General features: G+C 35.3%; 1 protein-coding gene across 1 annotated transcript in view; it reads left to right on the top strand.

Moving 5' to 3' along the window:
* Nucleotides 1-15132, top strand: part of ZFAND4 (zinc finger AN1-type containing 4) — a 71876-nt gene that overhangs the window by 12886 nt on the left and 43858 nt on the right. Inside the window, exons 2-4 of the mRNA XM_057505802.1 lie at nt 10508-10583; nt 11738-11805; nt 14833-15019. Of these exons, the coding sequence (XP_057361785.1) occupies nt 10508-10583; nt 11738-11805; nt 14833-15019 (331 nt within the window). The remainder of the gene's footprint in view (nt 1-10507; nt 10584-11737; nt 11806-14832; nt 15020-15132) is intronic.

Raw genomic sequence — 15132 nt, 5'->3', positions numbered from 1 at the left:
AAGTCCCTTCATGCATTCTGGTCACCTTGCCCTTCTCCACTGCCTGTGCTGGTTATGCGCACACAGGGAGCAGTCTCTAGGTTAATCCCCTTAGCTGCCGTGGGTGGTGGCCCTCAGGATAGCCTTGGGCACTGCATGGGGTTGCCGAAGTGCCAGGTGTGTTTTCCTGCAAGAATGGCATCCCTTCGTGCCTTCCAGACCTTGCGCCAGCTTTGTCGGCCTTTGCTGGGAAGCTGCATGCTGGAGGCAGCCTCTGGATCTGGCCTGATAACCTGTGCTCTGGATGAAGACTCTGTGTGGTTGCTGTGGGTGGAGCTGCTCCCTGGCTGTTCTGCAGCAATGGCAGGTCAGCTGGTTTACTTGCTGCACCAACAGGGGGGAATGATTGGCAGGCTGCTTATCGCCATGAGGGGCTTCAGAGCTGTGTTGCCACCCAGGGGTTTAGGGTACCCTGAAGTTCCTTAAGATTCCCAGCCTAAACCTAACCAAGGAAGTAAAAAACCTACACCCTGAACACTACGGGACACTCCTAAGAGAAATTAACACAGACACTAATAAATGGAAATTCATCCCATGCTCTTGGCTAGGAAGAATTAATATTGTCAAAATGGGCATCCTACCAAAAACAATCTACAGATTCAATGCAATCCCTATCAAAATACCTGAAGCATTATTCAATGAACTAGAACAAATAGTTCTAAAATTCATATGGAACCATAAAAGACCCCAAATAGCCAAAGCATTCCTGAGAAAGAAGAATAAAGTAGGGGGAATTACGCTCCCTGACTTCAAGCTCTACTACAAAGCCACAGTAATCAAGACAATTTGGTACTGGCACAAGAACAGACCATAAACCAGTGGAATGGAATTGGGAGTCCAGATATAAACCCAAGCATATAAAGTCAATTAATATATGATAAAGGAGGTATGGATCTACATGGGGAAATGGCAGCCTCTTCAACAGCTGATGTTGTCCAAACTGGACAGCTACATGTAAGAGAATGAAACTGGATTATTGTCTAACCCCATACACAAAAGTAAACTCAAAGTGTATCAAAGATCTGAATGTAAGTCATGAAACCATAAAACTCTTAGAAAAAAATATAGGCAAAAATCTCTTGGACATAATTATGACCAACTTCTTCATGAACATATCTCCCTGGGCAAGGGAAACAAAAGCAAAAATGAACAATTAGGACTATATCAAACTAAAAAGTTTCTGTACAGCAAAGGATACCATCAGTAGAACAAAAAGATATCCTGCAGTATGGGAGAATATATTCATAAATGACATATCTGATAAGGGGTTGACATCCCAATTATATAAAGAGCTCTTGTACCTCCACAAACCTAAAGCAAATAATCCAATTTAAAAATGGGCAGAGGAGCTGAACAGACACTTCTCCAAAGAAAAAATTCAGATGGCCAACAGGCACATGAAAAGATGCTCCACATCGCTAATCATCAGAGAATTGCAAATTAAAACCACAATGAGATATCACCTCACACCAGTTAGGATGGCCAACATCCAAAAGACTAACAACAACAAATACTGACGTGGTTGTGGAGAAAGGGGAACCCTCCTACACTGCTGGTTGGAATGTAAATTAGTTCAGCAATTGTGGAAAGCAGTATGGAGGTTCCTCAAAAAGCTCAAAATAGAAATACCATTTGACCCAGGAATTCCACTTCCAGGAATTTACCATAGGAATGCAGCAGCCCAGTTTGAAAAAGACATATGCCCTCCTATGTTTATCGCAGCACTATTTACAATAGCCAAGAAATGGGAGCAACCTAAGTGTCCATCAGTAGATGGATAAAGAAGATGTGGTACATATACACAATAGAATATTATTCAGCCATAAGAGGAAAACAAATTCTACCATTTGCAACAACATGCATGGAGCTAAAGGATATATTTGTCAGTGAAACAAGCCAGGTGGAGAAAGAGAAGTATCAAATGATTTCACTCATCTGTGGAGTATAAAAACAAAGAAAAAAACTGAAGGAACAAAACAGCAGCAGACTCACAGAACCCAAGAATGGACTAACAGTTACCAAATGGAAAGGGACTGGGGAGGATGGGTGGGAAGGAAGGGATAAGGGGGAAAGCAAGGCATTACGATTAGCACACATAATGTCGGGGTGGGGGACACGGCAAAGGCAGTGGATACAGAGAAGACAAGTAATGATTCTATAGCATCTTACTATGCTCATGGACAGTGACTGTATATAGTGGGGTATGTGGAGGGGTATGTGGGGGGGACTTGATAATAGGGCAAGTCTAGTAACCATAGTGTTGTTCAAGTAATTGTACATTAACGATATCAAAATTAAAAATTAAAAAAATCAGATTCCCAGCCTGCTAGGCTGAGTGTGCTGGGATGATTTTTTCACCTGTTAAACACTTGCCACTTTATGACTTTTAAAGTGCTGGCTTTTCTTTTCTCCCAGGGGAGCTGGCTGTAGGGACCCACTCAGAGTCTCAGTCTTGGATTTTACTTTTCCATTTCTCTAATATCCAGTACACCGTGAAATGTGTTTCTCTGCCCCTGGTGCAGATTACTAGGGCTGGTTATTTAGCAGTCCTGTGCTTCCACTCCCTCCACACTCTGATTCTTTTCCTCCCACCAGTGAGCTGGGGTAGGGGGAGTGCTAGGGTCCCACTGGGTCATGGCTTTGTATCTTACCCTTTTCATGAGATGCTGAGTTCTCACAGATGTAGATGTAGCCTGGCTGTTGTACTGTATCTTCTGGTCTCTCTTTTAGGAATAGTTGTATTTGCTGTATTTTCAAAATATGTGTGGTTTGGGGAGCAAATTTCTGGCACCCTACCCTCACTGCCATCTTGAGAAATCCTGTTTGCATTAAATTTATCAATTAACTTGGGTAGAATGGACATCTTTATAATGTTGAATCATTCTATCCAGAAACAGATTTGTCTTTCTGTTTTATTCAGGTCTACTTCTGTGTTTTTCAGTAGTGTTTTAAAATTTTCTCTGTAGAGGTTTGTACCTTTCTTGTTAATTTCTAAGTATTTAATAACCTTAAAATCTTCATTGTTATTATAAATGGAGTTTTCTCTGTTGTGTGTCCTTTACTGGTTTTTGTTTGTCTATTTGCAGGCTATTGACATTTGTATGCTAATTTATATACTACTAATTTACTGAATTATCTTTTTTTTACGTAGTCATACTTTTTTTAGGGTTTATCAGGTGTGTTATCTATCATATCATCTACAATAGAGATTCTCTACTTCTTTAACCATTCTTGGGCCTATAGTTGATTTCTCTTATCTAATTATTTTATTGACTTATATTTCTATTGCTGTATGTTCAATAGTAGCAGAGATAGTGGACATGCTTGCCTTGTTCCTGATCTTAGTAGAAATTCTCTAGTATTAAATAAGATACTATTTTAAGATACCTGTTAAGATACTTAATTTACTTGTGTCTTGAACTGGTTAGTGTTTTAACATATTAAGAGAATACTCTCAATTCCTATTTTCTTAACTTTTTTTTCATACCATGAATTAATACTGAATTTCATCTGAGAGTTTCTTAGCACCCATGGAGGTAGGGTTTTGTGGGTTTTTTTCCCCTAGAACTGTTAATGTGGTGGATGATACTAACAGATTTCTTAGTAATTGAACCACTCTGCAATCTAGGAATACCTCTCACTTGGTCACAGTATATTATTTTCTTGACCTACAATTGGATTCTATTTGGTAATATATACATTTTTATATCAATATAAATGAATAATATTAGTCTTCAGTTTTTTTTTTAGTACTGTCTTTATTGGGCTTAGGAGTTGATGCTGTACTTGCTTCTTCAAAAAAATTAGTAAATTTTTCTTCATTTAAAAAAATTTAGATGTTTTCATTCATTTTCAGTGCTCTTGAAAAATTTATATATCCTAGGGTTTAGTTTGTCTTTGAAGGCTCAGTGAATTCCTTTGAATCTGTCTGGCCTGGTACTTTTTATTGCTTTAGTTCCTGAGTAACATTCTCCTGTTCTTCTATGAAAATTGGTAAGGGCATCAATTTATGTTAATACATTCTTCCCTAGGAAATTACCATTTCATATTCCCTTACCATTTTCTATTCTTGTTTGTTTGTGATTTCCTTCCTTTTTTTCCTTTGTGAAGGTAGCTAGAAGTTTGTCCACTTTGTTAATGCTTTTTAAAAACTAAGGTTTTGATTTACTAATTGCTATTGTATTTTCCACCTTGTTTTCTGCTTTTAACTTTATTGTATTTTTTCTTGTGCTTTCTAAAAAATTTTCTTTGTGTTTGGTGCTGTAAATTATCTTTTATTACTGATTTAACTGTATACTTTAGATTCTTATTGTCATTGCTTTAAAAAATTCTGTAATTTTTATATGTTTGCTTTCACCCAAGAGGTGGTTAATAGAAGCTCTTTTAATTTCCAGTTGGAAGGGTCTTTCTGTTTTTTGTTTGTTAGTAACTTTAACTTTTATTACATCACAAGCAGAGAGTGTTTTTTGTAGTATTTCCACTTTGTGGGAAAGGACTTATATTTTCTTTTTGACTCAATATTTGAACAGTATTTGTGCCATAAACACTTGAGTATGGATATATTACTTATATAGGGTAATAAAGATCTGCCTCATTGGTTATGTTGGTTAGGTGTTCTATCTCTATGAGTTTTTTCATACTTGGCATAATTTGTACTGAAAGGTATATTAAAGTCTCTTACTGTTCTGTTTCCCTCGATGTCTCTTTGCATCTTCTATGGTTTTTGTTTCATAAAGGTACATAAAATATCTGTAAGTGTTACTTTTCCATTATGAATTTTAGCATTAAAAAATATCCCTCATTGTCACATTTGCTGTTTTGAGGTATGAATTCTACTTTGCCTATTAACCAGGCTCTCCACCGTCTCTCCCTTTTTGATTCTGATATCTTGTATACCTTTGACCATCCCTTTATTTTAGCCTTTCTGAATCACTTTATTTTAGGTGTGTTTTTTTCCTGCAGCATATAGTTGGATGTTTGTTTTGTGTGGCAAGTTGAAAATCTTTTCTACTTGTTATCTAACATCATATTAGCCTTCCAACCTTTATTCCCACTTTTGTTTTAGTCTTAGATGTACATTTATATATTTTTAAATATCTACCATTAATCTTTTTGCTGAAGTTTTTCTGGTCATATCTTGGTTGGAAGAAGCTCAGCCTCTTAGTCGATTGTTTAATCAAAGCCTTGAGATGCAGTGGTTGCATCCCATGGATGCAGAATTTTATGGTAAGTTCCTGTAAGTTGAGAACTTTTTGTATTGCTGTGGTAGCCACACACTGTATCTATTGAACAATTCTGCTTTTCCACTTCCTTCCAGCCCCTGACCACCACCATTTTACTTTCTAGAGTTTGACTACTTTAGATACTGTACTCATCATGCAATATTATTTTCTTGGGGATTGTCTATTTCACTTAGCATAGTGTCTTTAAGTTTCATCCATGTTGTAGCATGTGACAGGATATTGTTTTTAAAGGCTAAATAATATTCCATTATAAGTTTATATCACATTTTCTTTATCCATTCTTCTATCAGCAAATATTTAGGTTGCTTCCATCTCTTGGCTATTATGAATAATGGTGCAGTGAGCATATGTATATGAATATCTCTTCCAAATCCTGAATATATACCCAGAAGTGGAATTGCTGGATCATATGGTAATTCTATTTTTAATGTTTTGAGGAGCCTCCATACCATTTTCCACTATGGCTGCAGGATATTACATTCCCACCAAAAGTGCACAGGTTTTACATTTTCTCAACATTTGTTATTTTCTTAGTTTTTTTTGATAGTGGACATGTTGGGTGTGATCTTTTATTGTGGTTTTGATTTGCATTTCACTCAGGATTTGTGCTGTTGAGCATTTTTTTATTGGCTTATTGGCTTTCTGTATGTTTTCTTTGGGGACATTTCTGCTCATTTTAAAAATCCCATTTGTTTTTTCTTTGTTGTTGTTGTCTTTGAGTGTAGTCTAATTCTTCTGCCTTATGAGTTATTTGATTTTTCTACATGTGTGTGTGAGTAACTGTTGAGGATTTTACATTTATCACTGTAATCAAATTATTTTATTACTAGACTATGTCCTGGGCTTAATAGTTCTGGGTTAATTTTCTCAAGTACCTAGTGGGTCCTTTCAATGTGTAGATTCAGGTCTTTTTCTACTTCTGGAAGTTTCCCAGGATTATAGTTGTAAATATTAATTCTATTCCACTATTTTGTTTTTCAGGGACCTTGATAATATGATTATTATTCCTGCTTCACCTGTCTTACATTTCTATTACTTTCTCTCTGACCCTTATTACTTCTATATATTTTCATTCTCTTGATTGATTTCCTGTCTTGTCCCATACTAAATATGTCTTTGAATCTATTACCTCTTGGTATCTTATAATTTATTCATCATTTTTTATGTAGTTTTGCCTTTTTCCTCCATTTCTTTTCTGAGGTCAGTCTGCTCTCTTTTTCATTTCTCCTTGTTTTTTGTTTGTTTGTTTTTTGGTGAGGGGAACATTTTCTGTTTTTTGATTTTTGAATTCTGATTCAGAATATATTTTCATGTCCTCGAATGCTTGAATATATTAATTCTGTTTGGGGTATGACCTTACAGTTTTCTTCTGCTTTGTCGTTATTTTTCTGCACAGATTTACCTCAGTTGATAGGTGTGGAATTTTGTTTTCTATTTTTTATTGTTAACTCTATGTATTTAATTTTTTCCCTTGTTGATTTTTGTGGTATTGGGTGTTTCATAGATTCTGTTTACCAGTGCTTTCTGTATAACAATGTCCAGATATCTTAGTAGATGTTTTATGTTTGTTTCACAGTGATGGGTGGGGGAAAGTTGTGAGTCCTCCAGTTTTGTGGTACTCTTTGGTCTTGCAGGACTCTTAAGATTTCACCACTTGCTCCTTTTCCTCTTGATCACTGAATTACTAAAGGACAGTCTTCTTTGTCTCTTGCCTCCCATAGAAGCTCCTTCATATTGCTTTGCTTTAAAGTCCCTTCATTGTACTCAGTACTCTGGTCTACCCAAGTCCTTTTTGTAAACTTTTCAAACATAGAATGGCTTCTTCTTCCTCGTGGTGGTTTTATATCAAGTTTATTTAACATTACTAGCTCTCCTCTCTGTCTTCTCAAATTTTCCTTAGTCAGCCCTGTAAGGGCAGGAACATGAATGCCCTGCACTCGGATTGGATGACTGCTCCTTTTTATTCCCAGTTGTTTTGAAGTTTGGACATTGTCTGTCTTCAAGTTTTGAGAGCTGAAGCCATGGTTTCTATGTAGAGTCATTTCCCTTCTTCTTGTTCTGTATTGTTTGGGGAGGAAATATTGGAAGATCAGAGCTATGGTTCCCCATTTAATTATCTATTAGTTCTATTGATTCTGGTTTCTTTTCTAAATGCTTATGTAAAAAAAGGACTAAAGAAATACTTTTGAATTATTATTAGGATTAAATGAGCTCCCATCCCCCTATGGAACTAGTACCCTTATGAGAAGAGACGCTAAGAGAGCTCCCCCTCTCTCTCTCTGAGCACATTTGCAAAGAAGGCATGTGAGCACACAGGAAAATGTCAGCTGCCTACAAGCCAAGAAAAGAGGGCTCGAAATGAAATCTATTTTGCTGGAACCTTGATCTTAGACTTCCCAGCCTCCAGAACTATGAGAAATAAATTTCTGTTGTTCAAACCACCCAGTCTATGGCACTTTTTTATGACAACCCAAGTAGATTAATATACATATACATATTCACAAATACACTCACACTTTATCACTTACCACAGCTTTGTTTATAATAATGAAAAATTGGATAGGTGAAAATATGTCTTAGTAGGGAGCTGGGTAAGTAACTTATGACAAAAGCACATACTCAAGGACCATCCAGTTACTAAACACAATGTATGTTTTTATCTATTTATATGAAAATATATACATAATATGTTAAGTGAGAAAAGCAGTTTATAAAACAGCTCACAAAATGTGTTCCCATTTCATTAAAATATTTTTCTCAATATACTCAAAATGTTAATAGGTTCTACTGTTTTAGGATTACATTTCTTCTGTATATTTCTATGTTGTCAGTTTTTCACAAGTGACTTACTTTTATGATAAATAAAATAGTAAAAAGTTTTATAACACTTAATAGAAAATGTGTATGTATATAATCTGGGTTTCTTTGGAAAAACATGTCTGTTTTATAGGAATTAATTTTTCTGGATTTAGTTGTACAAAAAATAAGAGTTGAGGTTTAAAGACAAAGGGCCACCTTTAAGTAAGGTTGCCAAATTTTTATTTGCTAAATCTGGCAACGCTATCTTAAAACAAAGTTGGTTTGCTTTACACATTTGGGATTCTACAAGTGTTTGTAACAAAAAGAACCCTGGCCTTTTTTAATGTTCAAGAGAGAATGCTATGGCTCACTGAGGTTAATGACCTTGTCTTAGTCATTCAGTAAGTTAAGTACCTGTCAGGACCACAGTTGTCTTGGATTATCTTGCCACCCTGGCTTGACTACCAACCTTCTATTATTTTTAGCCTGGTGAATGATGGCTAAGTCCATTAAAAGTGGTAACAGCAGTTGTGTCTAAGCAGTGTTGTTACTGTGTCTTCGATCCAGTTACAAAGTTTCCATTATTAAATTTATGTAATGCTGCCAGAATTCCTTTATCTAGTTATGCTGAAATCCCACAACTTTGATTGAAAAGATGACCTGGGCACATCGAAAATGTTTCTAAATATTAAAATATTTTTAATGTGAAATATTTTTAATATTTTCTAGCCTAAAAGCCTTTGCTTCCTGGCATTCTTTTTTAGCTGGAAGCAAAAAAAGCAAACTGTTCCATTGGGGAGATATATGTGTACCCACCCTCTGAGCCCTGGTGAGCCGTATTCCATGATGATCTTTTGGAACATTTGGTGAACATGTAGTAAACACTGAGGTCTATCAACAAGCAGTAAATAGCTTCCAGACAGATACTTTTGCTTTATGTAGGCTGATTTTCTAGAGACTGATCAGCATAAAGGTTAAGAGTGCAGTTTCTGGAGTTAGCCTGCATGGGCCTTGCATCTCTAATCTATACGCTCTCTAGTGTCTCTTAATCTCTCAGGACTTAAGTTGTATCACCTGTGCAATGAACATAATATTGATTTTCACTTCAAAAGATTGTTGTAATTAAATAATGATAATTTATATGAAGCACTTATACCTGTGCCTGGCTTATAGTGATAAATGTCAGCACATACAGCACTTCCTGTTGTTGTTCTAGTCAATTGATTTTATAGTATCATAAGCAAAATTAATTTGAGAAGACAGTATGTGAGATATTGAAAAGGGTTTTCATCAATATCAATATCCATTAAATGTTCTATTGAGTAAATAATGCCCACTTGCTTGGCTAATATAATCCAAATTTTCTTTGAGCATTCAAATGTGCTATTTGCAAGAAAATAGATTAATTTTGCTGTAGTATGGAATCTACCTTAATAGTCCCTTAATATTACATAAAATGTAAAGAAACAGGCTTTACAGAAAAGCATATAGTAATGAACTATAATCGCAAACTCTAAGGTGGAAGGAATTTTCTAATAATGCGTTTTATTGGAAATTATATTTCCTGCCCTTTTTTGAAATTATTGAACTTTCTATTTGGAAGAGATATGAAAGATGCCATCTTAATAACTAAATAAACTCACATGTAAGGAATCATTATTCCACATGGGCATGTTACTCTGAGAACAGATTTTTAGAACACAAATCCCTAAGGACAGTAAACTAAATTAAATGTCCCTTATTTTTTTATTTAGGTATAATTGATGTATTAATTTCAGGTGTACAACATAATAATTCAATATTTGTGTATACTGTATTACAAAATAATCACAATAAGTCTAGTTAACATCCATTACCATACATAATTAAACAATTTTTTTTCTTGTGATGAAAACTTTTAAGGTCTGCTAGCTTAGTATATATACACCACTGACATACAACACAGTGTTATTAACTGCAGTCCCCATGCTGTACATTACATCCCTGTGACTTATGTAGTTAATAGCAGGGAGTTTGTACCTTTTAACCCATTTCAACCCCACCCCCGCACACACACACACAGTCAATATGCTTTTAACACTGAATATAACAAAGACTGTACTTTACAGCATTTAAAATGTCTTATAGGCCTTAAATCCCAAGCTCTTCAAGGCTGATTTCTTGGTATCTTGTCTTTTAGAAGGATTCCTAATGTCATGCTTTCTTTCAAGGCCAAGAGTTACTGAAACATTGTTCTTTTCTAAAGTGAGTGGATTGAACTACATATACATTTACCAAGCCTTTTATCTATGATTCTACAAATTTTAGCTAAGCACCAAGCATTCAGTTTAAAAGTGTATATTATTTCTTTAATAAAGTAGCTTTGTATCATATTCTTTTGAAGATTCTATTGAATTTTTAACCATTTTTTATAACCTTCCCCTAAGGTATTCCCATCTGTCAGCAGCATTTAATTTGGAATAACATGGAACTTGAAGATGAATATTGCTTGAGTTATTACAAGTGAGTGTAACTGCATATTAGCTATTTTATAGACTTTCAGTATTACAACTCTGTATACCAGTGTTTTTATTCTGAGTCCCTGGATCATGTATCTTCTTATGAATAGTTCTGATCCCCAGATGTTAGTGTAATTCCTGAACTTTAAGATGTGTGGGCCCAGTACCCATACTACCTGATCCTTGCCCCCTTTGTTTTACCTTTTCATTTTCATGCCATGCTATTTGGCCCCTGCCTTTTTAGGTCCTCTTTAGATTCCTTTTAGATCCTTTTTAGAGTCCTCTTCTGGTCTGGCCTTCTTTGCTCCTCTCCTTTCTTTGAATATTGACCCATTCCCACCTGGCTATATTCCTTTTCTTTACATTTCCACAAGAGTATCAGGTAAGAGAGTATCACTCTTCACCAAGCCTCCCATCCTCATTAAGCCCACTATGTTACTAAGTGACGCTGTGACACCAGTGACTGCAGGGATGCTATCTGACCTTTGTCTGTCATTCTCCCTTCTCTCAAGTAAAAATTCTTCACTTTTTTAAGAACAAGAGGGTCAGTGATGGTGTGGAATAGTTCGGAGAACAACAGAACCTGGAGATTTGCTGTTTTTCTATTTTCTACCTTATTAAATAGATCTGCTATTTCTAGTACTTTGGGTCTTGGACAAGCTTTTTTTCTTCTTAGGATCTCTTTTTCCTTACAGGTGAAATGAAAAGGCTAAACCAGATGGTCACAGAGGACCTTTCCAGTACTTCTATTCTGAGATTTCATGTCATATTTAAGGCTTACTAGAACTTTTTCACTTTTTCATTATTTATACAAGTAAAAAGTTAACATTTTATATTTATGCACATGTCTTTTTTTATTTAATTAGAGTATCATTGATAGATATACAGTATTATGAAGGTTTCACATGAACAACCTTGTGGTTTCAACAGTCACCCATATTATCAAGTCCTCACCCCCACCCCATTGCAGTCACTGTCTGTCAGTGTAGTAAGATGCTATAGAGTCATTATGTGTCTTCTCCACATTCACATGTCTTTTTAAAAACATGCTTTAGAGGGTAGGCTGTATGCCTGATAACTCAGCACATAATTATGTGTACATTTGACGCTGAACGCATTTTGATGATTGTGGTTTATTTCTGTGTTAACTATCCACAGCATTTCAGAAGGTTGTACCCTGAAGCTGGTATTGGCTATGCGTGGTGGACCTATAAATACTAGAAGAGGTAGGTGTATGTTAAAATTATGTATACTGATTCAATTTGACAATAATAATCTTCAAGACACTTGGTGTTTTTATAGCCTTGGGTTTTCATCAGGTTCTCTTAGAAGAACCACACTTATTTCTCTAGGCATTGTACTTTAAAGCCTAAATGCACAGGGGAACACATATTCTAGAAATCTCCTGATTCCTGTTTCAACCCAGAGAGATTTAAAAATAAACCTCACCAGTACAGTGAAGGGAAATGAGATGGCATAGTGTAAATATCATGTTATCATTGTGTTTAGGTTCATACCAGTCTTGTTGCTTTTTTTATCCACTGAGTCTTCAGTAATGATTGTTGTAGAAAATTCCAAAGATGCTTGTTAGCCTGGTTTGTGATGCATTTGGGTTTCATGGATATTATTATGGCCCTTTGGAATCCTTTTTCAGAATGTGGGCAGTCCTTGTGAGTCCATTCATCCACTCAGTGAATATAGTTGAACATCTTCTAGAGGTTCAGTGCAATGTTCTGTGGGAGAAAACATCCCTGCTTCATGACAGTGCCCACAATAAACGTGTAAAGAATGACATCATTTTAAGCAGTAATAAATGCTGTGGAGAAATAGGAAAGCATGTTAGTGTCCGTGGAAGTAGGGTAGTAGGAGGATGATCGTGGAAGGGCTCTCTGAGAGGATGATGTGAGCAGAGACTTAATTAACAAGAAAGTTCTAGCATGGGAAGAGCTGGGTGTCAATACTGGTCCCTGGTTGAGATATGTCACATGAGTACTCAACAAGTAGAGGAATCCTTAGACTGCTCTGTGGGCCTCATTTTGGGGAGGGCCTTCCTATTTGTCAGATCCTGCACTAACCAAAAAACTGGCAGTTAAAACTTTCTGTTAATTGGACTTACAAAGTTTCCTATGTGGCATAAAGTGATATTTATAATACCAATTCTGAGGGCAGTAAAAGAACACTAAAGTGTTACTGAGCAATGATAAGATAGAATTATACAGTGTTTCATGACATGTGAATTCCATTGTATTATATTTCTGAAAGTTGACTATTTGTGTGTAGTATTACCTTTAAGCCAGAATGATTATAATCAGAACACTTACTTTTCTTACTAGGACTGAAATTATTTTATGTTCATGAGAAGGAGTGTAAGTGCTACAGATTCTAACATAAAATACATACACACGCACACACACACGCACATATATACATATACACTTTTTAAAAGCTTTTTTAAAAAATGAAAATAAAAGGTATCACTACCCTTACATAGTTGAAGCTTTATAATATTTTTTTCCCTCCAACTTTCTTTGCCTTGTGAATTGAAAAATCAGCATTTAGAAAACATCTATTTTTTGATATTTTACATTAAATATTTAATGTTGCCTTTATCAAATCAACTTTTTTTAATTAAAAGCTTGCTGTTGTCTATCTTACATCATTGAAAACTTTGTGTAAAAGAAAAACTGTAACCAGATCTAGAACTTAACCATATGGTATTTAAGAAACCATATTTTTTAGCTATTTAGTCTTACTTGAAAATTGTTTTAAAAGTACCCTTACCATATGAGCTCCCATAATATTTAGCTTTAAAAATTTTTTTAACTAACCATTGTCAAAAGAGCATAGAAAATACTTTCTTTCTAAAATTAATTTTAGACTAAACTTTATAAATACAATGTTTTATAATTGATAAACTCTAAATGATTTTTCTGTTATGAAAATATATGTTCATTCATACACATATTCCATCCTAATGCCTCCCTAAGAAAGGCACACTATGTTGATTTAAGGAAGACTTTCATGTGGCTCTATGATAGCTGTAGCATAGTTTTTATTTTTTCTTAATATAATATGGAAAGTGTAACATTAACTTAGAAATGGCAAGAACTTGTTTTAAAAATTTCTTCACATATTCACACATTTTGTGCCTATGAAAGAGTTGATCAAACTTCCAAATATTTTTATAAAATCACCTAAATCTTGTTATATTTCCAGAGGTTTTGTGGTTTGGTAGTGAATGTAAAGTATGGGAGCATCTTTAATTTTTCACCTTGTTAATTTCAGAATTTAGTATTTCTTACTGCTGTGATTTTGTTAATAAATAAGCTACTTGAATGAAAGGAAGTTTGAGAAATTATTACCTCTTTTAGGAAAGAGCAATTGTTTCTGCAGCTTGACATGATAATGTCTTTGGGAGTGAACTTTTTTCCTGTAACCATTACTTAAGACTCCCAAATCTGGGGTTCAGGGTCTTTTAGAATATTCACCCTAAGAACTACCAGTCTCTTGAGGCCCTTTGCACCGCAGGAGCAGAATCTGTGGTTGCTGTAGATGAGAGCAAGTTGTAATCATGGCTGCAGTATCATTCAAACAAGAGGACAACTCCAGGCCGCTGGAGCCTGTCAGTAGTGGTGGCTTTACTCTGGTCCTTATGCTATGCCTGGGCCCATGGATTCACACCAGGACAGTCGAGGTCCTAAGAAACAAACATGCTGATCATCACACACTGCACACACTGCGATTTCAGTACATTCACTGGCCCCCTTGTGTTCTTATTGTGTACTTTTAATTACCTTAACTTCAGGTTAAGAAAGTTTTAAGAAGAATCAGTCTTTATAATAAAACCAGAAAGAAAAAGGAATTTGTTTGCTTTGAATTTCTAACATTATGTCTCTCAATTATGTGTATGTGTTTTTAATCTAAAGTAATAAGTGAGATTTATATTGCTTTTTAATTATTAATTGTTGGAAACAATATTGGAAAATACAGGAAGAAGGTGTAAACCTCATGTGTTTGGTTAAGCACTGTCTTTGTACCTAAGAGCATGATAATGCAAATGCATTTCATTTCTTTCACATAAGGAATGCTGTATTAACTGTAAAAAGACCAGAAACTTCTTTGAAGAATATCGTGTGTATATTGTATGCACAGCATTGTTATTCAAATTCAGCACATTATCTCCTGTCACTGTACCAAGAGGCATAAAACTTGATATAAATTGAAAGTTTGTTTATCAGCTTTTCCATTTTCAGTTCCTATGGAAGATCCACTGAGGGAGATGGCTGAGTACATGGATTCCAGTCGAGGTGAAGTCTGGGAGAAGACCTCCTGCAACAAACAAGTTACATTTTTGGTATACCGAGAAGGAGATCAATTGAATTTCTTTCATGTAGTAGATAGGGGAGATGGCACTTTAACACCATCATCTGAAACTTTAAGGTAAATAGGTTTTCATTTGCATGTCTCACGTAGAAAAAGAGAACATCATATGATACCTTTATGTTTACCTTGTGTCATCAAAATAGTCTTATTATATTCCCAAGACTGACTAA

This window comes from Manis pentadactyla, chromosome 8 (assembly GCF_030020395.1).
Source record: "Manis pentadactyla isolate mManPen7 chromosome 8, mManPen7.hap1, whole genome shotgun sequence".
NCBI classification, from domain to species: domain Eukaryota; kingdom Metazoa; phylum Chordata; class Mammalia; order Pholidota; family Manidae; genus Manis; species Manis pentadactyla.
Note: the sequence above shows the minus strand (reverse complement) of the source record. Positions and strands in the feature narration are given on the sequence as shown.